A 27,313-nucleotide genomic window follows, 5' to 3' on the forward strand; every position below is an offset into this window, starting at 1 on the left:
GTTATTATTGCTTTTGGACAGACAAGGACAATGTAGCACTCCACTCAAATTAGTAACTTACATTGACAGTGCCACATTCACAGTACTGCCAGAAGGTAAAGGTACACTTTTCTTTTACCTCCCCCACCGAAGCCAGGTCCCCATTTTTACACCAGGTCCTGTGGGTGAAGTGAGGAAGGTCATATGCATATAAAGTGCCTTTCCCAAGGGCACAACGTCTGGGGACTGTGGGTATCAAACTCAGGACCTCTAGATTTCGAGCCGAGTGCTTTACCAGTTACGCTTTACACGATGCCACCTCTTATTTTATAATGCTGTTTTGTGTTATTAGGTTCCTTGCCATTCTGCGTCGCCACAACTACGTGACCCCAACGTCGTACCTGGAACTGATCATGACCTTTAAGGCGCTGCTGGACCTAAAACGGAAGGAAATCATGAAGCTGAAGTCTCGTTACGAGACTGGTCTGGAGAAACTCGCTTTTGCAGCATCACAGGTAAGCCCCCTAAATGAAGGTTTTTTGGGGCAACATCCTAGGGCCACACCAATTTTATTTGTTGTTTCTCGGACTTCCGGACTCTATTTTTTCCAATTTTAAAAACAAACAAAAACTCTTCAAATTGATGGCCACACCTCATGTTGACAAAATTTCACTGCCTCTCCTTTCTCAAATTAACTATGGGCCTCAAATTCCAGTAGCTGTATGTGTATGTGCCTATTTTGGATGGTACGTTTACTATTTTTCTTCAAAATTTGGACTTTGCTACCAGGGACCCCTAAATGTTGAAAGTTTAGGTTTTTATGTCTGATCTCTTTTTTGAAGTCTTTTTTTATTATTTTTCGACCGACCGACTGAATTTACAACAAATAAAATTGGTGTGGCCTATAGGGATGGGGCCATTGATCTAAAGTGACCAAGATTTTGGCAATACCTCAGGTGTAGAGCCTTTATCTCCCGTGGTCAAGAGTTTTGGCAACACCTCAGAGGCATAGCCTTTTGTCTCCAGTTGTCAAGATTTTTAGCTATACCACAAAGGTGGAGCCTTTTATCTCCTGGTGATCAAAATTTTCAGTTAGGCTGAAGGAGAGCTCAGAAAAAAAACACCTCAGAAGGAGAGCTTTTTTCCCAAGTGATCAACATTGTTGGCAACACCTCGGGTAAAGCCTTTTATCTCCAGTGATAAAGATTTTTTTGTCAAACCTCATGTGACAATGTCTGTCCTATTTCTTGGTAGGTATCCGTGATGCAGAAGGAGTTGCAGGACCTGCAACCAGAGCTGATCCAGACTTCAGAAGAGACGGAGAAGCTCATGGTCAAGATCGAAGCTGACACAGTCGAAGTAGAAGCTAAGAAGCAGGTGAGCTTCAAATATCTATCTAAAACGTTAGTTCACCTCTATCCGTATGGTAACCTATATTCTGTTGTATATAAGATAGAGTATTTAGGGATCGTTACATAGTACATACATCAACGACTGGAGGTCGGGACCAGGCAAGTACATATTTCACTCCATAGAGGCCTATCTAAGTTGCTGGAACGTAGTGTCATGTTGCAATATTTTGAAAGTGTTGACATTTGGAACCCACAATATTGACCTAAAATCTCTAAATACCCAGTTTTTAAAAAACAACAAATATAGGTTACCCCACAGATTAAGGTAAACATGCGTTATAAGGCAACACCAATCACTATTGGTATTTGCTCGATGGATGAAAAGATTTCCTGCCAATGTTTAAGTCTGGAGCTAACATTTTGTTGTTTGTTTGTTTGTTTGTTTTCAGGTTGTCGCTGCTGATGAGGCAGTAGCTAACGAGGCAGCTGCCGCGGCCAAGGCCATCAAGGATGAGTGTGAGGCTGATCTAGCCGTGGCCATGCCCGCGTTGGAAGCTGCCATAGCTGCTCTCAACACCCTCAAACCTGCCGACATCACCGTCGTCAAGTCCATGAAGGTTCGTTAATTTTTTCGCAGCTGCCATTGCTATTAGTCTCAATAACCTACAGCACACTAATGTAGCCGTTTGGCTACCAACTCTGTATTGGCTACAGGGTTAGACAGTAGGGAAAAGATTAAAAGATGCTTTACAACACAGTTTTCTTCAAAGTACATTGTATGGCCTCTGGCTTCTCAGAATTGTGCTTATTCATATATACAGTCATGACAAAGTCACATATTGCACAGTAATGGAAACACCGGTGCCTTAATGGATAGCCACTCAGAAACCACCTACATGTACTGGCACCATGACAACTGTGTGCTACAGACGAAACAAAACTTTTCATGGTGTTTTTGACTTGGCATTGAATAGGTCACCACAGAAAAACATGCAAAGCCATCACGAGCTGCAATGTACGTTGTCATTTGTCTTTTGAACTGGTCAATACAAAATTTAATGTATCAACAAGAACATATTTTGCCTGATGTTTACAACAGAAATATCAAGTGAACAGCCATACCAGCTTCATAAAAATCAGTAATTGATTTCAAAAAATCTTTTCTCTCAACAGAACCCACCCGCTCAAGTCAAGCTTGTGATGGAGGCCATCTGCGTCATGCGCGCCATCAAACCCGAGAGGAAACCGGACGGCTCGGGCAAGATGGTGGAGGACTACTGGGGTCCGTCTCAGAAGCTTCTTGGCGACATGAAGTTCTTGGATCACCTGAAGACGTACGACAAGGACAACATCCCAGCACCTGTCATCAAGAAGATTCGAGACAGGTAAGGTGGTTGGCAAGCTCCAGAGGAGGACTGACATAGTTCCCAGCATTCTTTACAGTAGCCATTCCACAATACACATCCCAAAAGGCTGACTGTGACTGCATGGTTGCTTTTGACAGTGCAACAACTGTGCAGTTGGATCAATAATTTCTTTTTTCTCAAATTGCCAAAAGACTAGAGTAGTCCATGTGACTGTCTTACTGTAATAGATGTTACATGATCTTTAATCCCAATCAAATTGATTGCTGGTATGATTAAAATACATATTTAAAAAATCAAAATCAAATACACCACAGAGAACCAATGAGAAAATAAAAAAGATGTTGTTCGATCATTGTTTTTAATTTTTGATATTTGGAAATGAACATTGTTTTCCTAACTTTCCCATGAGTGCTTTTCGGTATGAACAAGTAGAATCTAATCTATATCACTCTCTCTCTCTCTCTCTTGATAATAGATGTACCAACTATACTTGTTAAATGTATGCAAACTCCCCTCTTAATGTTAGGTTTGAAAATGAACCCTGTCCTCACAGTCACACATTTGTTCCACAGATATACCAATGACCCTGAGTTTGACCCTGCTAAGATCAAGAATGTGTCGTCGGCCTGCGAGGGTCTGTGCAAGTGGGTACGAGCCATGGAAGTGTACGAGAGGGTGGCAAAGGTATTGTTTGTTTGTTTGTTTGTTTGTTTGTCTCCCACATAAAATAGTAGTATTTGCATCACACCTAATGCAAATACCTGAGTGGCAATTAAGGCTTGTGAATATTAGATCAACAGGTCAAGACTTCAATTTCTGGCTTGAAGTTGTGCACTTTGTGCAGTAGCTTTACAAGACCTCACTCCACCCAGGTGTAAAAATGGGCACCTGACTTCAGTCGGTGAGGTTAAAGGCACTTGGAAGGAGAGGGATGGGCTCCACCTAATACCGTACCCTAGACACAGTGGATTGCAACCCACTGTCCCTACGGCCTCAAAAAATGCTTAAAAAGAGGTTACAATAACAATAACAAAGTTTCTTATAGTGTAGTTTTCTTTGAATGATTCTTCAAGAGGCCCAACTCCTTCAATCAATCAATTGCTTGCATCATAAGTTAATGTGTAGTGGCTATACAGACAGTTTTCGCCACGTTGTTCTACACTGGGCGTGGACAGTCCAGTCGGATCTGGAGACCCCCAGCTCCTGGAGTGTGTTGAAGACCTGCTCTTCCCATCTCCCTCTTGGGTGGCCTCTAGGCTTTCAAACCTCTTCCATCTGTCATAATGCACAAAATTTAATGTATGACTCCTTTTTTTTTTCAGGTCGTTGCACCCAAGAAGGCCAAGCTGAAGATTGCAGAGGCAGAGTTGTCCGTGCAGATGGCCAAACTGAATGAGAAGAGAGCGGAACTCAAAGCCGTGAGTTTTCCCGCAATATTTTTCTCTGTGCTTCTCAGGCACTCATCTAAAAATGCAGTACATATCAGATGTAGAACTTGTAAAAAAATGCTATTTTAAATGCACATTTTCAGACAGTCACATTGGTCATACTGTAGTTGATAATCAGCACAAGGTTGGCAAGGCTGGTATAAAAACCAACAGGAAATCCAGCCTATTTTTCGTCTGGAAGTCTACTGTGTTATGTTGGATAAGGCTTGATAACCTTGAACATTGGCCGATGTCTAGAAATTTAGAAATTGCTGTGTACTGATAGACCATAGCACATCAACAGACTATAATGACGTATCAAAAGAACACTGGGTGTATCGCAAAAATATCGCAGACTTGTTGGCTAATCGATTTTTCTTCTATGTATAATCGGGGTATAGATCATTTAGGAACATGTGAGTACAGTTCTACATGTAGGTTGCTGATGGATCATATGTGTGCCCTTGCAGGTTGAGGACAAACTGCAGGCCCTGAATGACCAGTTTGACGTCATGACCAAGAAGAAACAGGACCTGGAGGCCAACATCGAGCTGTGCTCGCAGAAGTTGATCCGTGCGGAGAAGCTGATTGGAGGACTCGGCGGCGAGAAGGACCGTTGGAGCGAGGCCGCCAGACTGCTGGGCATTCGCTACGTGAACACCACGGGAGACATTCTTCTATCCGCTGGTGTGGTCTCCTACCTCGGAGCTTTTACTGTTGACTACAGGATTGTAAGTACAGGTTGAGGCCAAACTCTACAGTCTGAGTAGTGGATCAAAGTTGCAGAAAGCCTATGGGGTCCCCCGTCTCTGTTAAGAGACAGCAGTAGCGCCCTAACCTTTACAATTTACCGTAGGTCGGTTGTTTATAATTATAACCTTCCTAAGAATGGAGGTACAATGTATTGTAGTTGGTTACTGTATTTGTTAAATTGTCTTGATGTGTGCACAGAGCCTGCCAGAATATAAGATGGAAATGGTGTAATGGGATACTTGGAGAATTGGAAGTTAGGGCTTTTGCTTGGGTCCAATGTTGTAGACAGGAGGATGACTGATATTGCATTGTATTGTAGCGGGTGTGTTTAAGTTTGTTTGGGTGTGTACATTTGTACTTAACTGTGTTGCTCTCTCACCATGAACATTTGTTTACGTCAACAGGAGTGTACCGAAGACTGGCACAAGAAGGCGATAGACCACAACATCCCCTGTTCCCAGACCTTCTCCCTGAACGGCACCCTGGGAGACCCCGTCAAGATCCGGGCGTGGCAGATCGCGGGGCTTCCCGTGGATTCCTTCTCCATTGACAACGGCATCATCGTGTCCAACTCCAGACGGTGGCCGCTGATGATCGATCCTCAGGGTTAGTAGTTTCTCCAAGCAGATCTATCGGGGGCAAAGACAGTATGAAATGGGCTAAACAGTGTCCAACTGGCCTAAGATCTACATTGCACTCAAGCGACTCAAACAGGGAGGAGTATCGAAGTCTCTTTCAATAATGGTGTTGCTGACCTTTCTTGTGAGCCAACTATTAATGATACGAATATTTGTTAACTTTTTACAAGCAATATGTGTCTTTAATAGAAGTTGTAATTTCATATTATGTATGAAGAGTGACCTTTCAACTTTCACCCTTGTAGGCCAAGCCAACAAGTGGGTGAAGAACATGGAGAAAATGAACAAGCTGTCAATCATCAAGCTGTCAGACGGCAACTACATCCGTACGCTGGAGAACTCCATCACGTTTGGCACACCTGTCCTGCTGGAGAACATCGCCGAAGAGCTGGACCCCATCCTCGAACCCATCCTCACCAAGCAGATTTTCCGACAGGTTTGTGGTCTTGGGTCTCATAAGCTTACTACATGATTGTGTAATCTAAAGCTTTCTTGAGATGTTGTTTTTCCATCCTGTAACCTGTATTCATCAAGCAGATGTTCTGACACGTTTGTGGTCTTGGGTCTAAATGTGCATATTGTAGGAGGCAGTCAACATTGTCAATTAATTCATCGACAAAACTTGGTATGATCAAAGAACACATGCTTCACTTCACGTAGAAAAATCTATTGATTGTACATTGCAAATAATATATCTTAGAGACCCTTGAAGTGTCTCTCTCTGTCTCTCTCTCTGCCTGTCTACCTGTCTCTCTCTGTCTCTCTCTCTCTCTTCTGTCTCTGTCTCTCTGTTTCTCTCTCTATTCTCTGTCTCTCTGTCTCAAACAAAAAAACATGACTTTTATGTTGTGTGATTAATAATTTCTACAGGGAGGTGTAGACTACATCAAGCTGGGAGAGAACGTGATCGAGTACTCGAAGGACTTCAGGTTCTACATGACCACCAGGCTGAGGAACCCTCACTACATGCCTGAAATCTCTGTCAAGGTCAGTTCAACACCCAACATTTCTTAATACATAGTTTAAATGCCATCAAACTTTGAGTTTCATTTTATGTGATGACTTTTTGTGTCAGGGGTACGGTGTACCGGTACAAAACCATTTTTTTTTATTGGACCAGTCCAGAAAAACCGGACCTGAAAAAATTCCATGGACCGGATGTTGGACCTATTGGAAAATTAACAGTGAGATTATATGAACAGACATTCACACATTTTTGGGATTACCGGTCTAAGAAAATAACAACAGAGTAGTAGCATAGAGTCTATAGTAATTTCTGTCAACTTTTACAGTCAATTGTACAGAGGCAGTTAGCTTTGTAGGGTTTTAAAACGCCAGTGAAAGTCGAATACTACACAAAGCAGATTTCTTTGTAGCGAAATGGACCATAAATGTTTTAAGTATCGTCCATTCACAAGTTTTCACATACTGAATCAGGTCCAGGTTCAGGTCTGGACTTGGATCTGATCCTCTGGACCTGAACCGGACCTGAACCTGAATTTCCTGTACCGGTACCCACCCCTTAGGTCATTACAATCACTTCATTATGTACACATCGGGGGAGGGATTGCAATCCATCAGAATTACTGATTCTACCGACAAAGGATTGCAATCAGAGATCTTGATTTAGGATTCTGAAAATGCAGAGCTTGCTTCCTATTTCTAAATCATGAGTTTCAAATCAATCCAGTGATCTTAAGTGACATGAAATGATGTTTTGTCAGTCTTTAAAGCAGATATCTAATGTATATGTAAAGAAAATTATCTACTCCAGTAAGATGATTGATGGAGATGGGTGTTTCTACCAGATTGCAATCTATACCAAGAATGTTACATGTTAGGACGTTAAATGGAGGTTCGAGCATTTAAAAGAACCCGACACTCTTATCGAAAAGAGTAGGGGATCTTGCTGGTGTCAATGGATCAAACCATTCTGGTTAAAATGGGTAGGGAATTTCCCGAGCAGCCTTGAAGTTCGTAACCCCTACTTTTAATTTGCCTATTGAGAGAGTGAAGTCAAACCTAGGCTTGCCTAAGGTTGATGTTTCTGACTTAGGGAGAAGAGATGCTATAACAGCAGTCATTGCTATGTTCTTCATCTTCATGGTAGTAATATCAGGCTAGATATATTGTGCATCAGCATCCACATGATCATCTATGAATATGTTCATTGTATAGGTATGTCTGGTGAACTTCATGATCACACCGTTGGGTCTACAAGACCAGCTGCTGGGGATTGTGGCAGCTAAGGAGAAGCCAGAGTTGGAGGAGAAGAAGAACGAGCTGATCTTAGAGAGTGCTGCCAACAAGAAACAGCTGAAGGAGATCGAAGACAAGATCCTGGAGGTCCTGTCCTCCTCGGAGGGGAACATCCTGGAGGATGAGACGGCCATCAAGATCCTCTCCTCCTCCAAGGTGCTGTCGGAGGAGATTTCTGCCAAGCAGGTGGGTTTTCTTTCTTGGAGGTTTTGTTTTCGATGTTTTTTTTGTGTTTTTGCTTGTGTTTCCAGATGCTATATATAGGAACTGTCCATGGTGCTGAAATATCAACTGAACCATCCATGGTGCTTTATTGTTGTATATTTCTCACCACAAAGTGACAGGAAGTAAAGGGCAAGAAGACAAAGTGACAGGAAATAGAGTACAAAGGTCACTGTGGTAAAATTAGTGAATTCATCAACCTTGACAGACATTCCAGGTCATATGGAGTCAATGAAAGAGGCTATGAATTCATAGTGAAGTAATATTGTTTTGGTCTGTCTGCCTTTATTTTTGCAGTTTTAAATTATCTGATAAACATGAATATCAACATGAAAAAAGAGTCTGAGAGAAAATCTGTTCCTACTCTCCCATCCCCATCAAAATCTTACATACATTATATATCTACTGACAATGCAACATGACATTGTACACTAATATGATTCAATGTTATAATTTTTTTTCTGTAGGAAATTGCTGATGTGACCCAGAAAGAGATAGATGAGACCCGGCTTGGCTACAGTCCTGTGGCGGTTCACTCTGCCATCCTGTTCTTCTGTGCCTCTGATCTGGCCAACATCGAGCCCATGTACCAATACTCTCTCACATGGTTCATTAACCTATATGTACAGGTAGGTCTCAATATGAAACATCATAACTTGCAAGTTCATATGTGTTGGTAGGAAACATTCTGGAAAAGTGGAACTGTAATTTTGAATTATACAAATACTGGACTTACCCAAATTTTTGACAGAACAGCTCCAGTCTTTGTCAAGGTATGATTTTTGTGTGGGAAATTATAATGGTTCAACTTTTCCAGAGTGAAACATTTAAGATTTTGTACAGATTCTGCATTTGAAGACTAAGAGCGATTTCAAATATAGAAATAGTCTTTGCAGAAATTGACAGCTGTCATTTTTTGCTTTGACCTTATTAAATTGGAATGTACAACATGTATTCATGAAAGAATTCATCTAATTCTGGCTTAAGATTCTCAACAATTCTTGGTGCAACATTTAAAGAGAAAGAGAAATTCTCACTCACTTTATTGCTACTAATTTAAAAACATTAAGAAAATGCTTGACATAAAGTTTGTCCAGCAGTAAAATTGAGTGTCCTTGCCTCAATGCATGAAATTTTATAAGCTTTGATGAATAAAAGTACAAAAAATTTGAATTAGTATATATAGGTGAGAGATGATAGTATTTTATAGAGATAAGTATGCAAAAAAGTTCCTTCTCTCTTAAAGTAGAAAATAGCTTTTACTAAAGGGTTTCATTTTAATTATAAAACGTATTTTACAATACTATTAGGCACAACTTTTGAATCATGATGTGTTCTTTTTGTCCAGTCCATCCAAAACAGTAAGAAGTCGGATGATTTGGAGGAGCGTATTGAGAACCTGAACGACCACTTCACAGTCAGCATCTACAACAATGTGTGCCGATCCCTGTTTGAGAAGGACAAGCTGCTCTTCTCCTTCATCCTGTGTGTGGGGATATTGAAGGGAGCGTAAGTATCTGCACTTCCTTTGTAATACAGCTGTAGAGCGCATAGTCTAAAGGTTAGTGGCTCTGTCTCTGGACCAAGGGATTGTAAATTCCAACTATTGTTGCTGACCCGACGTGCCTGCTACCAAAAAGGGGTGCAGTCCATAGGACTGTTCATTGCACTTGTTGAAAGGAGCTAGGGAAATTTCCCTCGTTCAATGAACCAGTCCTGTATGTAGGTATATACTATTGATTTTTCTACCTTGAAGTTCTCTGTTACGACAATTGGAAGATTATCTCAACTGTTGACAGTGTTCTTTTTTATCATTTCTAATCGGTTCATATTTTTTCTGTGTACAACAGTGGTAAGGTTGTGGAGGAGGTTTGGAGATTCCTGTTGACCGGAGGTGTGGCCCTGGAAAACCCCCATCCCAACCCCGCACCTGACTGGCTCACCGACAAGTCCTGGTCCGAGCTGGTCCGTGCCTCCAACCTGGACCAGCTAGGTGGATTGTTTGAGCACGTCCGGGTAAGTCAGAATTTACTTTATTCCTTATTAAGTCGCTTAATGATCACTACAAATTTTAGAAATGTCTTTTTGTGCAAAATAAATCAACAAAATAATTGCACTGCAAATATTGGTATAAATTGTATTATTACCATGCTACAGAATTGTTAACTCAATGAAAAAATTGATAATGTTTTGGGTGTGTCTATTTGTGTGTGTGTGTGCACGCGCACGCATTTTTGTAGTCAGCGTAACTCAAGAACCTCTCGATGGATTACAATATTTGGTATGTAGGTAGGTTTTGGTAAGATGGAGGTCAAGTTCGATTTTGGGCCCCCTAGTATGTGACCTACATGTAGGTACTGCAACAGAATTTTTTCAAGTGGGTTACTGAAAATGCCACGAAAGTGTCCATTTCAAATTATTATTGACAACACCCTGCTGCAATTTTCAAAAAGTCAAATGTTGTGAAAATGCTTATCTGTGACAACAAGTAATAACTGAAACTTAGGGGTATATTTAATATGCTGTAGTATGGCACTTTTACATGTCCGTACGAATGTTGAATAGCAAATCAATGAATATCCTACTATTATCTCTCCTAGGACAACATAAATGAGTGGAAGAAGATCTACGACTCGAGCACCCCCCACACGGACACCCTGCCTGACCCCTGGGACATGTTGAGCGGCCTGCACCGGATGGTGGTGCTCAGGTGCCTCCGCCCTGACAAAATAGTCCCTGCCACACAGGTAAGTAAGGCATATCCCTAAGAATTATACAATAAGCAGTAAAAACAGTGGACATGTTGATGCCCAAAAAACTTTTTCAGAGCTTGCAGACTTGTCAGTCATGCTATTTTCCTTCTGGTTTTGCTGTTACTTAGTATCAGCCATTTTCTGAGTAAAGATGTCCCTTATTGAGAACACAACCTTTTTCCCCACAGGACTTCATCATTGACAACATGGGGCGCACCTTTGTCGAGCCCCCAACCTTTGACCTGGCTGGCAGCTTCGCCGACTCCAACTGCTGTGCCCCGCTGATTTTCGTGCTGTCCCCGGGAGCCGACCCAATGGCCGGGCTGATGAAGTTTGCGGACGAGAAGGGTCAGGGTGGAACCAAGATCCAGTCTGTGTCACTTGGACAAGGACAGGTAATGCATTTACCACAATTTAGGCACTGGCCAAATGCATTATGGAGTTGTGGTACGATGATCATCGCAGATCATTTTTGTGATACTTGTGCATGTTTCCTGCAGTATTCCTCTGTCTGCTTTCAATTAACAATTTCAAAAAAAGACTGTCGGTTGGTTGGTTCTGTTACAGCCTTTTTGAAATGAAAGCCCTATATGGCATCAAAATTATCACATTTCGACTTTAGACAAATGCGAAAGCACTGAAGAATGGTGTGTGTTTTGTCAACCTTCTTCCCAATAGATTCTTAACTTTTGGACCCGCAGGGTGTGGCTCGATTTGAATTCAAATTAAACGTACCCTTCATATCAGATTGCATTTTCACGCCAAAGTTTATTCTTAGACCAGGTCTCAAGTTGACACCCTGTTGCACACTCATGGTAGATCAAGATTTTCTAAATGAATCTCATTATTTTCTATCCTTTAAAAACCTGTTGTATTATGCTTTCATTCATTAAAATGGTACCGAAATATCCAATTCTACTGTACACCACTTACAAGTCTCGATGCGAACCCTAAATGTTGTATTTAGTGTAGTAAATTTAAAAGCAATTTTGTTCGGTAACTTAAACTTAGTATGGTCATCTTCTTTGACACTAGCATTCTTACCCGTCCACAGGGCCCCATAGCCGAGGGCATGATTAACAAGGCGCTTGTAGCAGGCACCTGGGTGGTCTTGCAGAATTGTCACCTGGCCACCAGCTTCATGCCTCGTCTGGAGAAGATCTGCGAAGAGGTCATTGTCCCCGAGAACACGCACACAGACTTCCGCCTCTGGCTCACCAGCTACCCGTCCGAGGACTTTCCTGTAGCCATCCTACAGAATGGCGTGAAGATGACGAACGAGCCACCAAAGGGACTACGGATGAACCTTCTCCGATCGTACCTGAATGACCCGATCTCAGACCCGCAGTTCTTTTCAGGATGTAACAAGGTACTTTTTAAGGAATATTTTACGGTAGAGTGCGTAGTCCAATGGTTAGCAGCCCTGCTTCTGGAACTAGGCGCTGTGAGTTCGATTCTGGCTGTGTCGCTCACCTGACATGCACGTTACAGTAAAGGGTTGCTGTCCTTAAGTCGGGATGTTAAGCCATGGTCCACTGTTCATTGTGCTTGTTGTAAAGAACTCGGGGAATTTCCCCTGTAACCTGCAAATACTGTACATAGCGTCTGTCCTCTCTGTCACGACCAGTGGAAGACTAGCTCTTCAGTGAGCTAAAACTGGATCAAGATCACTTTCCTCTCCTATTTTACAGTCATTGGTCAGATTCCACACTATGCTTCTTTAAACTAGAAAGGCCGACATTTGCTTAAGAGCAAATACAGCATATTTCAGCCATACCCCTTCCCACGCAACATTGGACTGTTCCAAATCACCCCTGCGCAAAAATGGAACATCCTCTTAACAGTACATTATCCCCCAAAGTGGACTGGTATTGTGAATTGATTCCAGGTAAAAACAGAGCTTGCTTCTATTTTTCAGAAAATGACAATAATCACAACTTCCATTCAGAAAATTTTCATCATGACTGAAAATTGTTGAATGACTTCATGTAATGTCATTAACAATTTTCAGTACGATAACTAGGTGTAAGTTTAAAAAAGTATAAGCTCCTTGTGATGTGGGTACATTTATTATTGCAGTGAACTTTTTTTATTCAAGTAGGGCATACGATTTAATAATTATCAAGCAGGTGCAGGTACTGTAGGAGCGTTTGTTTTCTTCAAGCTGTAAAACTGTTAAACTGTTTTACTTTGTATGCAATCAGCCATCGAGCCTATTCTTATTTTAGTTTAACAACTTCCTGCCAGACCCGGAAGATACGATTGAACCTTGTTCGAGGATTTATTTTCGTCTGTCTGGTCAGTCTGTTCATACCCTGGCGCTGGGAGTGTTTTATTGGGCTGAAACTCTGGCAGTTTAAAGTTACTTACAATTTAAATGTTCAAAGTTTATGACAAACAACAACAGCACTAGGAACACATACATTTGCTCTGGAGAAAATACAGCAGTTTTCGCAAGTTCCAGTCCAGTGATAGAAATGTGGCCACTATAGACAGGTGGTCACTATAGAGAAAATGCTGATCTATTGACTAGGAGCCATACGTTACACATGATTTCAGTACACTGATCATTAATCATATAAACATTGCACAGGTAAGCCAATTGTTTAGATGTACAATTAAGTTCAAATAATTCTGAAGAGAAATATTGATGAGAAAATAATCATTCTCGCCACTGTCTAACTTATAATTACGTATCAAAACTAAACGCAGATTTTCTAACTAACGCACCTTTCGCCGACTTCATCAAAGGACCGCCGGCTATCAATCAAACACGGCTGTTGATTAGACTTAGAGTTTCAAACAGTCATGTGCTGTGTGCCAGTTGACAGCGAACTTCATGCTACGTGATGTTTTACATTGCTTGGACCTTCTTTCCTACAGCGGTGCTTCTACAAAATATTTAGACTGTAACACTGAGTCCCACATGTTTTATAGAATAGAATTTGACGCAGAACAGCGTTTTTTGCTAGGTATTTTTCTTGAAACATGTCCGTGGGAATATCAGCGAGGCGGCGACGTAGGGATATCAGACCGTCAACAAAAGTCGCACGGCGGCTAACGGCGCAGCGAAGATACTAGCGCTATAAATAAGCGCTTCAACTAAGGATGGCAACCCGTACAATATTTTTGTATACTGTTGAGCTAAGTAAAGTTTGTTGTTTATGAGGTTTTAGTTGTCTTTGAAGCTTTGACCCGAAATATTTTAAAGTCAAACTGCTGAAGAGAAGTAAGTGACTGCTACGATTATCGTAGATATGGCCCTAAAAAAACTAATAAAAGAAGCCTTCTCAATAGTCTAAAATGCAAGAGCTTCCGGGGGGGCTTCGCCCACCTGGGTCCCCCCCACAGTGGCCCTGCCCCTGGACCCCGCCAGGGACATTCGGCGGCCCCCGGACCCCTGTCCGACGCTTTGAAAAAATCCTGGCGAGAAGTCTGTACGGCCTGAGTCTTCAAGTTAACGTATTGTTTGGTCCCGCTTATGAATATTAATTATCCTTCGCTTTCCTCTTCGCTGATTGGCTGAACCATTAATTGAATTAACTCTTCCTGCCGGCTAGACGCAGGTGCAGATGTCGGCTCTGTGGGGTGAACGTCCGAAAGGTCATGGCATGGAGAACGAAAGAAAACCAATTTCCCCTAAAAAAGTGCTGTAATTAAGCCTTTTACAGTACTTTATGCCAAAATTTTACTTGGATCATTTTACCAACTATCTTATGTCTATCTATACCAAATGTTACTCATACCAGGGTACAGGGGTGCAAAATATACCGTTATAAGACCGTCAACAACAGTCGCACGGAGCTAACAGCGCAGCGAAAATACCATCGCTAGCGTTTCAACTTCGGATAACAAGTTATAAGTACTGTTGAACTCAGTAACGTTAAAGTTTGTTTTTAGTTGCCTTTGACGGTTTGACCTGAAATAGTGTTACGCTAAACTCCTGAAGAGAAGTTAAGTGACTGCTGCGATTATCATAGATATGCCCCAAAGAACTGATACAATATAAAGCCTTCTGAATAGTCTAAAATGCGAGAGCCTTAGGCGGGCTTCGCTCCCCCTGGCGGGAACACTGCTATATACGGGATCATGAGGCCCCGCTTAAGAATATTAATTAGCCTTTGGCCTCCTCTTCCCTGATTGGCTAGGTCTTTGATTCAATTAACTCTCCGGCTGACGCGCACAGGTGTGGCTCTGTGCGGGGTCACGGAAGGTCACGTCAGGAGGCCAAAAGAAAACAAATTTCCCCTCAGAAAAGTGCCAAAATTAATCATTTTAAAGTTGTTTATGTCAAAAATTTTACTTGAATCTTGTTACCAAGTATCTAATGCCTATCTATACCAAATTTCAGGTCATTTAATTGTAATACCAGGGTACAGGAGCCAAAAGTGTCCTTTTTTGGTCAAAAATTGGCCAAAAATCGCAAAAATAAGCATTTTGTTGCACTGTACACCAAAAGTGTTATTGAATTTATATGAAGGGATTATCAAGGCACATCTGTGTCAAATTTCAGCTCGTTCGGTTGCAATACCAAGGTACAGGAGCCAAAAGTGTCCTTTTTTGGTCAAAAATTGGTCAAAAAATCGCAAAAATAAGCATTTTGTTGTACTGTACACCAAAAATGTTATTGAATTTATATGGGGGCATTATCAAGGCACATCTCTGTCAAATTTCAGCTCATTTGGTTGTAATACCAGGGTACAGGGGCCAAAATATACAGTTTTGGTCTAAAATTGACCAAAAAATCTCAATAAAATCATTTTAGAGGCAGATATGAAAAAAATGGGAAAAAAGCATCAAGGTATTGGCCCACTCTACCCCTGTGCCGAATTTCAGGTCATTCGGTCCAGGAACGGCGGAGATGAATCACTTTGAAGATTTGACAGGAGAAAGAAAGAAAGAAAGAAAGAAAGAAACATTACGAATACAATATATTTCACCATACTATGTATGGCTGAAATATAAAAATCATGTTACAGTGTTACCAAATCTCATTATGACAAGCGACAACAAATGTGTTTCATTTAACAGGAAAAAGAATGGCAGAAGCTGTTGTTTGGCCTCTGCTTCTTCCACGCGCTTGTGCAAGAGCGGCGTAAGTTCGGCCCCCTCGGATGGAACATCCCGTACGAGTTCAACGAGTCCGATCTGCGTATCAGCATGAGACAAGTCAAGGTGAGAAGAAAGCAGGAAACAGCAGTTTCAAAAGACATCACCTTTTTTGAATTAGTTATATCAGCATACATGGTCTTAGTTTGTCCACTTTTAAAAGGAACAGTTTTGTGGTTACTGTAGTTTTTAGCTTAAAGTTTGCAGTTTTCCTGTCTAAGGCAAATGCGAATACGTCTTTAATGTGCTACAGTCGCTGTGCTTTTTTGTCCACAAACATAAAACCTGTCCACTGTGAAATTTTAATTTCTCATTTAAATTTGATTTTAGATTTTAGAAATCCATGTGAAAAAGATGAATTTACAGTAACTTAAAGTTACTTTTAGTAGTAAAAACGCAATAAGTACCTATCACAGTACAATGCTAAACTTTCTTCCAACACAAAGGTATACTTGAAAGAAAGTTTAGCATTGTACTATGATTACTACCAACACAAGTGAGCTTCCATGGTAAGTACCCAATGTAATTACAAACAAATATAGTCTGTGACTATACAATGTACATGACGTTTTGTATTTCTAAGGGTGGTAAATTTACATGTATATCCCTCTATCGTAGATGTTCCTGAATGACTACGAGATTGCGCCTGCCCTGGAAGCACTGATGTACCTGACTGGAGAGTGTAACCACGGAGGCCGTGTTACTGACGACAAGGACCGCCGACTGCTCAACTCCATCCTCAGCATCTTCTACAATGAAGGCATCATCTACAACCCAGACTACAAGTAAGTCATGAAAACAAAACTCATTGTGACTTCATCTACATGTGTTTGTAGTAAGTTAAACTTGGTAATATTTTACAGCATTTTAAATGCCGATGTTTGAAATATAATTTTGGCATTTTCGAAATGAGGCCGTTGATATAATAAGAAACAAACCTGCACTCAAACAACTGGAGCTAATTGCATCAACCTTGTCTTGACAATGTCTTATTTTTGAACTAATTTGTCTCCTAATAATAATACGACATGTATTATTGGACTATCTCTTCACTTCCTTCACATATCTATTCATGGTTTGGGTGTGCTCTTCAATAAACCCCTCCAAGAAAGGAAGTGGATGCTGAAACATCAAAAATCATATCCTGTCGCTTGAGTAATGGCTGATATGTATGGCATATCATATTACAATCATTAGCACTTCAAACTAGACCCTCTTTGGACCAGTGTGAAAAACAACTAATACAGTAGATCCCTCTAGGGTGGGCTGATTAGAGTGGGCTATTGATGCAATCATGCTGAATAGTGGTTGTTGTCCATGTCATCAACATGAAGGATTTTCAAATTTTGGATCCAAAATCTTACATGTTCAAGCTTTAAGTGCTAAATTTCACATCTATTTCTAACAAACAGAATCTCAGAGAGCGGGGTCTACTTCGCCCCCGAGTTCGGCTCCTACCAGTCTTACATCGACTACATCCGCGCCCTCCCGCTCATCCCGACACCGGAGGTCTTCGGTCTCCACGACAACGCCGACATCACCAAGGACAACCAGGAGACCCAGCAGCTGTTTGACAGCATCTTGCTGACACTCCCCAGGGTGTCGGGAGGGGGAGGGAAGTCATCTGGAGATGTACTGACAGACCTGGCAGCTGACATCCTCAGCAAGCTGCCTGCCGACTTCAACCTAGAATTTGTAAGTCACAACACATTCCGCATGTTACAATTTTACCCTTTATCCATACACAAAATAAAGCGCTTACCAACAAGCTTTCTGATCCTTATCAACTTAAAATGACCCAAAGCCTAAGTCACACATCCAGAACGGAAGTGTTTTGCCATATCTCATTACAGTCATTAACATTTCACCATCTGAAACTAGACCCTCTTGGTACAAAAAATAACACAACAGTTACTGTAGATTCCCTTAGGGTGGTCTGACTAGGGTGGGCTATTGATGCAAATATGCTGTACATGAGTTGAATAAGAGTCCTAAAACTGGGATGCCAAAAAGCTAATATGTGTATGCTCGCTAAGTGTAGAATTGCCCAACAGAAATTCCAATAGACTAATAGACAAATATTGTATCAAAGGATATATATATATAGCAAGTAATTTTAATAAGTGTCTGAACACATCGGGTGTCTTTATCACCCACAGGGAATTTCAGCAACAGCCTCTCCAGAAATAAGATGCTTTTACGTCAGAGCATGATTACTTTCATCGTTCGAGTCGTTCTACGATTTGAAGTCGTAGAATTCAAACATGCTGTGACAAAGTCAAGCAATGACAGGGCTATCATACAACTGAGTTTTGTTTGACTTAGGAATGATGTCCTGAAAATGCTTTCAGTTTGACATACAATCATTACTACGGCATGTGTCACCAGGCCCACTAACAGTGATGTCGTCATAGTTTGATATCAGTATTTCTTTTTAGATTGCAATTTCATACAGTATATACGCTAGTTATCGAAAAGAGTAGGGGTCCTTCCCGGTGTGAGTGATTCAACCCTATAGTCCTATATGGCCGCACCTGGGGCAATTACTGTCAAATTGAGGTCACATGAGTGGCACCGAATGGCAGCTCACTCCAGACACTTGCGACAGTCGTATTTAAGTCACCTGAATGCCACCAAATGGCCGCTCGCTCCAGACACTTGCGATATAGCCCCCACCTATTGTAAGCTCCTTGCAATTCAACCCCTTGATGTGAAGAGATAGTAGTCTGCCCACCTATAATACCAATACCAATGATACCACTATTTTATTCTTACAAGAAAAGTTAGATTAGATGTATCTTTCTTCCTATGACAGGTGATGAAGAAGTACCCAGTGGTTTATAACGAGTCCATGAACACCGTACTGCGTCAGGAGCTGATCCGGTTCAACCGGCTCACCAGCGTGGTCCGGTCCAGTCTACAGAACCTGCAGAAAGCCATCAAGGTAAGTGTCTTACGTTAGTGTCTTACGTTAGTGTCTCACACTGGTTCAACCGGCTCACCAGCGTGGTCCGGTCTAGTCTACAGAACCTGCAGAAAGCCATCAAGGTTAGTTTTGTGTCTTAACCTGATTTTTGATTGAAAATTCTAAAAAAATTCACCATCAAAATATATGTTTCAGGAATCCGGCTTGTAGTTATGAAGACTGGAAATTGGTGTAAATGAGTACTAGATACATTTTTTGAAAATTTTGCAGATGAAAAGTCTGAGAAAACCAGATTCGATTTCACTCCTAATATACTGTTTTATCACATGGAAAATGCACTGTATGATACTTGTAATATCAAACACTTTTCCTTCTCTTTTATTTCTTGATCAGGCATTGATAGTACAGTGCTGCTTTTGATACTTGCATAACTGAGTGCTATAATAATAATTTTCATTGTACTATGCCAGGCATGGTAATGAAATTGTATGTAGAAAATGCTTTTGTACACAGATTATCCCTTTGCTGCTTACCAGTATGTTGAACTTGCACTTGTTCCCATGGTCTGGTGGTCATGTGACTAACATGTTGTGCTCTTGTACCCAGGGTCTGGTGGTGATGTCGTCTGACCTTGAGGAGGTGTTCAGCAGCATGTTGGTGGGTAGAGTTCCGGGGGTGTGGGCTGCCAAGTCTTACCCATCACTCAAACCGCTGGGCAGCTACGTCAATGATCTTATACAAAGGTAGGCCTTTTAGTTAGTTTCAGCTTGCTACACTTGGCCGTTTATTCAATGTTTAAAGGAACCGGCCATGATCAATTATTTGGCACGTATACACCTCAGGGCAGGTCATTAACCCTTAATCATTTTAGGAACATAATAGAAATGCATGTCAGAGAGTGCACTTTAGGGGGGGGGGGGTGCAAGAAGAAAGCCCAGTGCAAAAATGTCAAGATTTTAAGTGCTCAGCCAAAGTTTATAGTATAAGACATTAACTTACTGATAAATTTAGCTTGCTACAAGATTTGTTAGAGTTCGCTTGTCGAAAAAGGTTGCTTTGTAATTTGTCCCAAAACAACTTCTGGAAAAGCTCTGACTACAATTCTTGTACAACAACATGCTTTTAGATTCCATGCGTGCATGAAATATAGCAGCCAAGTGATTTAAATTGCACCATATAACTGAGCTGAAATGTTGTTTTTATTGCCGCAGGTTGACGTTCTTGAACGACTGGATTGACAACGGTGCCCCGCCCGTGTTCTGGCTGTCAGGGTTCTACTTCACCCAGTCGTTCCTCACAGGTACGTTCCACGACAACGCACGCATTACGGCGCGGGATTATAGCATTTGACCCGTGTATCCCCAGGTTGTGCAATCAAATCAAACCCAGAGTGCTGACATTACGACGCATTCACCAGTGCTTTTTACGTTGCACTCGCAATACATGTTTTGCATTCTGCGTGCATCATCGGCTTTGGATTGGCTTGAAGTATGGCCGGCGCACTGGCCAATTGTGCAGAAATCCCATTGCTAATGCATGCTGTATGCTTTCACAATGTATTACACTGATGGTGTAAGTCAAATTTGGTACTGTGTGCAGAATAATGCATTAAGTTTTACTCAGATTTAAAGTCTACTAAAGGTTCCATGATTTTATAGTCTTTTTGAGGTCATAGGGGCAGTAGACGCCTTCACTCAGCCCAATCTATTTCTACATCATGCACCTTTTTACATGTACATTAAGTGTACCTCCCCAACCAAAGTCAGCTGCTCATTTACACCTGGGTGGAGTGAGGAAAGCTTTACAAAGTGACTTTCCCAAGAACACGTGTCAACATCTAACCAGGAATGCTGGGAATCGAACCCAGTTCCACTCGACCAAAGCCTGCTCACCGAGCTATATACATTTGTATGGGGTACCTGAGATGAGGATTAGCACAACGTGAAGTTGCTCAATATACGTTGATCCTCATGAATGTGCGATTGCTAAAAAAACGTGACACATATCCTACAGTTGCTCATATATAACTGGCTCACCTAGCCACAATGTTATGACAAACTGATTAAAAACTTTTACAATAAACATCATTCTATAATTTCACTTTTGTCTCCAGGCGTGTCACAGAACTATGCAAGGAAGTACACCATCCCCATTGACCAGTTGGGCTTTGAGTTCGAGGTCACCAAATCCGAGAGCGACATGGACTCCAAACCTGAAGATGGTGCTTACATCAAGGTCAGGGTCATTTAACATCCTCTTTCCTGACCGGTTTTTCTTTTTCAACTGTGTTTTCTGAAAACAAAATAATGACCCAATGACTTAGTCTGTTCATTCATTGTAATTGATGACAGCTTGTGTAGCAACAGTTGGACATTATGTTGTATGTTAATGGCAAAATCAAATTTGCAGGCATTATTAGTAGTACTTAGTAGTAGGTAGTGGAAGTAATGATAGAAGTTATTCTGACTGAGTTAAGATATTAATCTTAAAAGATTTCAATAAATTAAAAGGAGTACCCTTCACTGTATGTTACTTTAGATCAATTTTGCTTGACTTGAAATGGGGGACTTCTTATTCCTTATACATACACATCAAGATCAAGATCTCAGTCTAAAGAAACTCTAAACTGGATGTCTTGATCTAACATAGAATTGGCAATTCTTCCAGATATCAATATGTACTCTGACATATGATGATATACATCTACAGTCACAAAGTGTTTGCTTTGCATACTGTAAGTTAACTTCAATCCGTGGCCAAATCATACCAAAGACTCTCAACAATTTTTGAAAAGAGTCTGTTTAAGTTAAACACACACCATTTTATCAGTAGACTATCCCCTGCTGTAATGATTGCACAAAGTTGTGTGGCTCATGCAGGGCTACAGGAAACGAGACTCAGGCGCCACCATTGGATACAGGAAGCACTTTGAGTGACAGTCACTTAAAGAAGCATGTCTTCTTCATTCTCACTCTAAATCTAAATGCTGTGTATTTGCAGGGGTTGTTCATGGAAGGCGCCCGCTGGGACCGAGAGACGATGGTGATTGGCGAGTCCTACCCGAAGATCTTATTCGACACCGTGCCGGTGGTATCCTTTTTGCGCCATGTCAAATTGAGCATTTCTCATATTGCCATTTTATGAGTCAGAAACACCTCTGGGGTGACCCTTTCACCACTTACAAAAGTTACCTATTTCAAACACAAAGGAATGAAATGCAATTTAACATTGTGGGCTTTGAAATTCAGGTGGCCTTAGATACTTGAGTATGACTTTTATCCTTAAGTATATGTACCAAAACTTATAAATCAAAGCAGCTTTAGATAATGCCATCAAGCAGGTATAGTAATGAAGTAGTATCCCAGGTGAAAAGTCATCCAGAGTTGCAGTTTGACTGGGACATTTTGTAGTTTGACTGGACATACAGCCACACAAATATAACTACTTTATATGCAGCTTTGTTCAGTACAAAAAATAACCTCTGCCCTTTTGACTGTAAAAGTGTTTTGAAGTTATTGTTTTAGCAATAATTGAATAATTGGCATTACCAACTACTGCATTGCATGGAGAGTTTATTTGATAGTCCATCCCCTCTATCTACACATTGCCAGAAGTCACCATGCATATACAATGTATGACGTACTGGTTTCCCAAGAGTAGACTGGTGTTTGTGTTTGCACTGTTCAGTGCCTTAACTCCGAGTCCCACAGATCTGGCTACAGCCCGGTGAAACTAAGAAGTTCAAGAAGAAGAGCAGCTACACCTGTCCTGTGTACAAGACCAGCGCAAGGCGCGGCACACTGTCCACCACCGGTCACTCCACAAACTTCGTGCTCTACATGGAGATCCCGTCTGACCGGCCGCAGAGCCACTGGATCAACCGAGGAGTAGCCATGCTCTGTCAGCTGGATGACTAGATACGCGACAGCGCACCGTACGGACTAGAATCAGTTATCGTCCATTTGTATATACGTTGGAGTCAAATTTTGCCTTTGTTTATGTTTGTATATGTGTGAGAATTAAAGCTGCCATGAAAACGAATATTGTGACAACCAACTGATATGTGAAATTATTTGAACACACATCAACAACATTGTAGATGCAACATCTTTAAGTTGCCTTTAAGTTTATTTGTGTATATGGGAATATCTTGGTCCTGGGTTTGAAATTTGCTTGTAGAAAATGATTTTTCGTCAGTGTACGTGGATGAAATGTAATTTGGATTGAATTTGTTGTTGAGTATTTGCGAGTCCTGTTGCCATATAGATTTATACAGGGTTTCAATGAAGAGTAAAGATTTTTCATGAGTGTAAATGTGACCTACTGAACATGTTATTGTACCCACCCACTATACTACTCGTTCTGTCTGTCTCTCTAATTGTTTTATCAATACAAGAGTGAGTTGCTTTGGAGATTTTAATGATAAGCTTGTGTATGTATATAAATGGGAACTTTGAATTGCAGTGTATTCATTGTACAGTTACAAACATTTCACAGATTTTAGACATTTTCAATCTCAATATAAGCAGTGATACAACTTTTACCAAGAGCACAATTTTGCAGTGCACCTCAGATATGATCACTTACACAATGTACATGTAGGTACTGGACAATAATAACGGTGGAAAAAAACTTGGTGTGATTTTTCAAATTTAAAACCTGCCTTTCTTCTCTTTATAGAATTGATCAAGGTTCTTTCAAATTGACAATGTATTAAATATGGTAATAAACTTTCTCATGTTATCTTTAGACCCCTAAAGCCATACAACAAACCTAGAGGTGGACCATAAATTTACCTGTTTTCCATGGTTTCAAAGAAAGCATGTAAATATAGAAAACATGTATTTTAAGTGTCCACCTCTTGCTGCTAGACCACTATGTAGACTGTACCCTTGTTGCACAAAGTCATCATTGACTTTTTATAGACTCATATAATGTTTCTATAAAGATCTAACTTTTTTTCTAGAATGTGTTCAGACTTTAATGTTCTATGCATTCAACCTGTAATATTTCTTAAGTAACGACCACTGCTGTAAATTTTACAATCTTATACAAAATGTATGTAGAATTCTATATCTATTATATAATCGCACATGGACTATATATTTCTAAACTGTATAATAGGATGATATGCATTCCGTCCGTGTCTTTTCGAATTTTAGATGTGGATGCTTCCGTCAATTTTTATCTGTAAATGATTCATGAGGAACCCTTAGCTGTGTAGTTAACGATTTGTCGGCTTGTCTGTGATGTTTAATATCGCACCACTCAATCGCTGGTTGCACAATTTGAAGTGTTTTGACATTTCCTGGTTTACATAACTTGGCATACTTGTCTCGAGAGAAGGAAGTACTTAATACCAGAATATGCTTCTGTGTTTTATTACATTTTTGATTTTGTCTGCACATTCTGAATTTTTCTGCCATGTAAAATAATTTGTATTTTTGTGTGTGCTATGAGGTTTTTAAAATGTGAACCTTCATTTGTTTTGGGAACGACATATTAAAGAGTGTTGGACTGGTTAAGACCTGTGTTTGGACCACTATAATTGTGTGTTGATGTATTTTATTACCTCCGTAAAGACAGAGGTATTGTGCTCCGTCGGTGTGTATGTTTGTCTTTGTGTGTGTCCGCAGTTGTTTTACAGAGTTGCAGCCTTCCAGAATGTGTGAGGCCGAAGTGGTGTAACAGGGTACTTGAATGACTAAACTCCAAGTAGATTCCCAGTGGCATTAGCCTGGGTACCATTCGGAAAGTAGTTCGCTCCGGTGTTCATTTTATACTATATACAGTCGCTTCTAGCTCTGACGTTCATTATACAATATATATATTCAGTCGCTCCTCTGCTGTTCCGTGTAGCAGAAGCAAACTACTATCCGGATGGTACCCAGACTGTTAGTGGCATAAGATCAAAGCTCGCCAAGGTGTGTAGCCGGCCAGATGAGGTCAGCCACCTTCCCTACGGTGCCATAAGATGATATCAAAGCTGACCAAGGAGTATAGCCGGCCACAGTGAGTCAGACGGGCACCGGAGGCGGTAGGTGGCGGAAATCCTCTGGCCGGCTATACTCCATGGCCAGCTTTGATACTATCTTATGCCACCGGGAATGTGCTTGGAGATTAAAGAATTACAAATCTATGGTTTGGCTTTGGTCCAATGTTGTAGGCAGGAAGGATGACACATGGCTACACCCACACATAATCTCCAAGCAGATCCTACGGTAGTATAAGTATCAAAACCTGGCAGAGGATTGAAGCCATGGCAGCCTTGAAGTGGGTATCGTGTCTGACTCCTTTTGGCCGGCTATACTCCCTGGCCAGCTTTGATACTATCTTATGGCACCGTAGGATCTTCAAAGAGATTACCCACACACAGTCACTTCAGGGCGTTACCCTACGTGGGACACCCTGCGAGTATTGGGTTAATTTTGGGGCTTAGCCGGACCCCTGGATTATTTTAACCTCGGGAGTTAAAATCAACTTGGGGCCCGGCAACAAATGGACTCCTTAAGCTAATGGTGAGAAGACCGAGAGGTACCCCAGCCTGCGATATCCGACAGTCAACCGGGCGAAATGGCTTCGGAGCCCGACCGGGGCTACTATGTACATTCCTTACGGGCACCGGTGCAAACGGGGCCGTAGAATAAACAACGATTGCTAGTGTTGTGAGTTGTTCGTTTTTGTGTCTTTTGATAAGTTTCTGCCGCTGTTTTCAGCTGCGTTTATTGCATGCTGCCAGATAGAAATTAAAATTCTGCAGTCACAGATAGACAATACTCGGTCGGAAAATCTGTTGAATAACAATGGACAAACGTATCTTTATAGTTATGGTAAGTTAATTAGGAGTCAACTTTCATGATCATCCTTCATCAAAATGACTTTAAGAATTATTGATTTTTGGCTTATATCATATAAACAAATGCAACAGAAGTCTTTCATAAAATCTTACTATTGCTCCTGTACTTTCCAAATCTTTCTGGTCAATCCCTTAGACTATATTCCAAATAAAAATAGGAAATATGACCCCCGCGACATATGGCGGTCCAGACACCTGATAGTGTTTCACAGAAATGGCGGTGTAGATTTTAACGTAGTAGAACACACACGGTAATATGATGCCTCATTTTCCCTTGTCTTTAATGAGATCACAAATCATTAATTCGTCCCAAGTACCGTAGTACCATGTTGATTAGATAATATGGACGACATCAACGCATGCATCAATTTTCGTCTGCTTCAAATTTTTTTTTTTTATTCAACATAAAAGCAGACAGGACAAAGTGACACTGCACTCAAGTTAAAAAACTTATTTTAACAGTGCCTCTTAACATACATTTGAATACATGAATAGATATAACAACATTAGAAACAATAATTGAACAAACTAATCGACTAACATCGTGTGTGCCCAAAACACCCTACCCACCCCATGTACAAAGTAGACAATTCAATGATGTATAAATGTAGTAAATTCTACACATGAAATGTAAGAGTAGGACTAAAAAAATTTGAAACAATAAAAAATGATTTGAAACCATACTGTAAATTGTACAAAGCAGAAGCAAACTTAGCTGCAGATTTTTTTTAAATTAAGGATGGCTGCTGAATGGCTACTGGTGTCTACTGATTTCTACTGATGTCTACTGAATGGCCACTGAATGGCTACTGATGTCTACTGGTGATGTCTACTGAATGGCTACTGAATGAATGGCTACTGATGTCTACTGAATGGCTACTGATGTCCAGAGTGAATTTCAAATACGAAGATGCGAAAGAGTAAAAAATGGAGAATACATTGTTCGGTATACCATACTCTTGTGTGTTTAATTATTACTTTGTTCAACCTTCCTGACCACTTTGATTTCATTAAGAACGTATCTTTTGTTAACTCGAGTTTTGGTGTTCCCATTGGATGTCACCCATATAATCAAATTAACATGGTCTTACCTCCTAGACATCCAGACCTTGAGACGACTACGTTTGCTTAAAGACGAATTTTCTGCGATATTCTTCAGAATTCATCATTGCATTAGAACTATCCCTGACCTAAATATATTAAGCCGTAGGGCGCCAACGTGATATTTCTTTTCTTAGTTGTCATTTGCATTGGTAATCCAACTTGCTATACTGAAAAGCATTTAGGATGTGCATTGGACACGTATGATGTTGGCTGGATTTTAAATCCCCCAAATGGAAAACACTTATATATAAGCTTGTTCTCAGAATACAGATACACTTGCAATTGAATAAATAGTAAGTATTACACTTATCTTCAAAAGCAATATATACATATATATAGAGAGAGAGAGAGGGAGAGAAAGATCTGTGTAGATATAGATGGATAAATAAACAGAGAGAGAAAGAACTACACAAATAGTAGATAGAAATATAGATAAACAGGGAGAGAAAGAAGTATATAGATAGATACACAGACAGAGAAAGAAGTATATAGATATAGATAAAAGAAACAGAGAGAAAGAAGTAGATAGATGCTACTATATGTTTAGAAGGACATGATATACTGTAAA

The 27,313-nt window shown here is 40.7% G+C and overlaps 1 protein-coding gene across 2 annotated transcripts in view; it reads left to right on the forward strand.

Moving 5' to 3' along the window:
- The window catches only part of LOC118428417 (dynein heavy chain 3, axonemal-like), a 69,113-nt gene extending 45,332 nt beyond the window's left edge, over positions 1-23,781 (forward strand). The window contains exons 56-81 of one of the 2 annotated variants that reach the window (XM_035838469.1): positions 332-494; positions 1,234-1,356; positions 1,781-1,948; positions 2,505-2,716; positions 3,271-3,382; positions 4,021-4,116; positions 4,596-4,856; positions 5,283-5,484; positions 5,762-5,952; positions 6,387-6,503; positions 7,695-7,961; positions 8,465-8,626; positions 9,346-9,506; positions 9,848-10,013; positions 10,598-10,744; positions 10,939-11,145; positions 11,805-12,119; positions 15,782-15,925; positions 16,478-16,644; positions 17,272-17,554; positions 18,675-18,803; positions 19,392-19,528; positions 19,997-20,085; positions 20,899-21,020; positions 21,786-21,875; positions 22,496-23,781. In XM_035838469.1, the coding sequence (XP_035694362.1) occupies positions 332-494; positions 1,234-1,356; positions 1,781-1,948; positions 2,505-2,716; positions 3,271-3,382; positions 4,021-4,116; positions 4,596-4,856; positions 5,283-5,484; positions 5,762-5,952; positions 6,387-6,503; positions 7,695-7,961; positions 8,465-8,626; positions 9,346-9,506; positions 9,848-10,013; positions 10,598-10,744; positions 10,939-11,145; positions 11,805-12,119; positions 15,782-15,925; positions 16,478-16,644; positions 17,272-17,554; positions 18,675-18,803; positions 19,392-19,528; positions 19,997-20,085; positions 20,899-21,020; positions 21,786-21,875; positions 22,496-22,702 (4,438 nt within the window). In that variant the 3' untranslated portion in view covers positions 22,703-23,781. The remainder of the gene's footprint in view (positions 1-331; positions 495-1,233; positions 1,357-1,780; positions 1,949-2,504; positions 2,717-3,270; positions 3,383-4,020; positions 4,117-4,595; positions 4,857-5,282; positions 5,485-5,761; positions 5,953-6,386; positions 6,504-7,694; positions 7,962-8,464; positions 8,627-9,345; positions 9,507-9,847; positions 10,014-10,597; positions 10,745-10,938; positions 11,146-11,804; positions 12,120-15,781; positions 15,926-16,477; positions 16,645-17,271; positions 17,555-18,674; positions 18,804-19,391; positions 19,529-19,996; positions 20,086-20,898; positions 21,021-21,785; positions 21,876-22,495) is intronic. The other variant, XM_035838467.1, reaches the window with a different exon arrangement.
- Positions 23,782-27,313: the final 3,532 nt, after the last annotated feature.

Source organism: Branchiostoma floridae, chromosome 13 (assembly GCF_000003815.2).
Source record: "Branchiostoma floridae strain S238N-H82 chromosome 13, Bfl_VNyyK, whole genome shotgun sequence".
NCBI classification, from domain to species: domain Eukaryota; kingdom Metazoa; phylum Chordata; class Leptocardii; order Amphioxiformes; family Branchiostomatidae; genus Branchiostoma; species Branchiostoma floridae.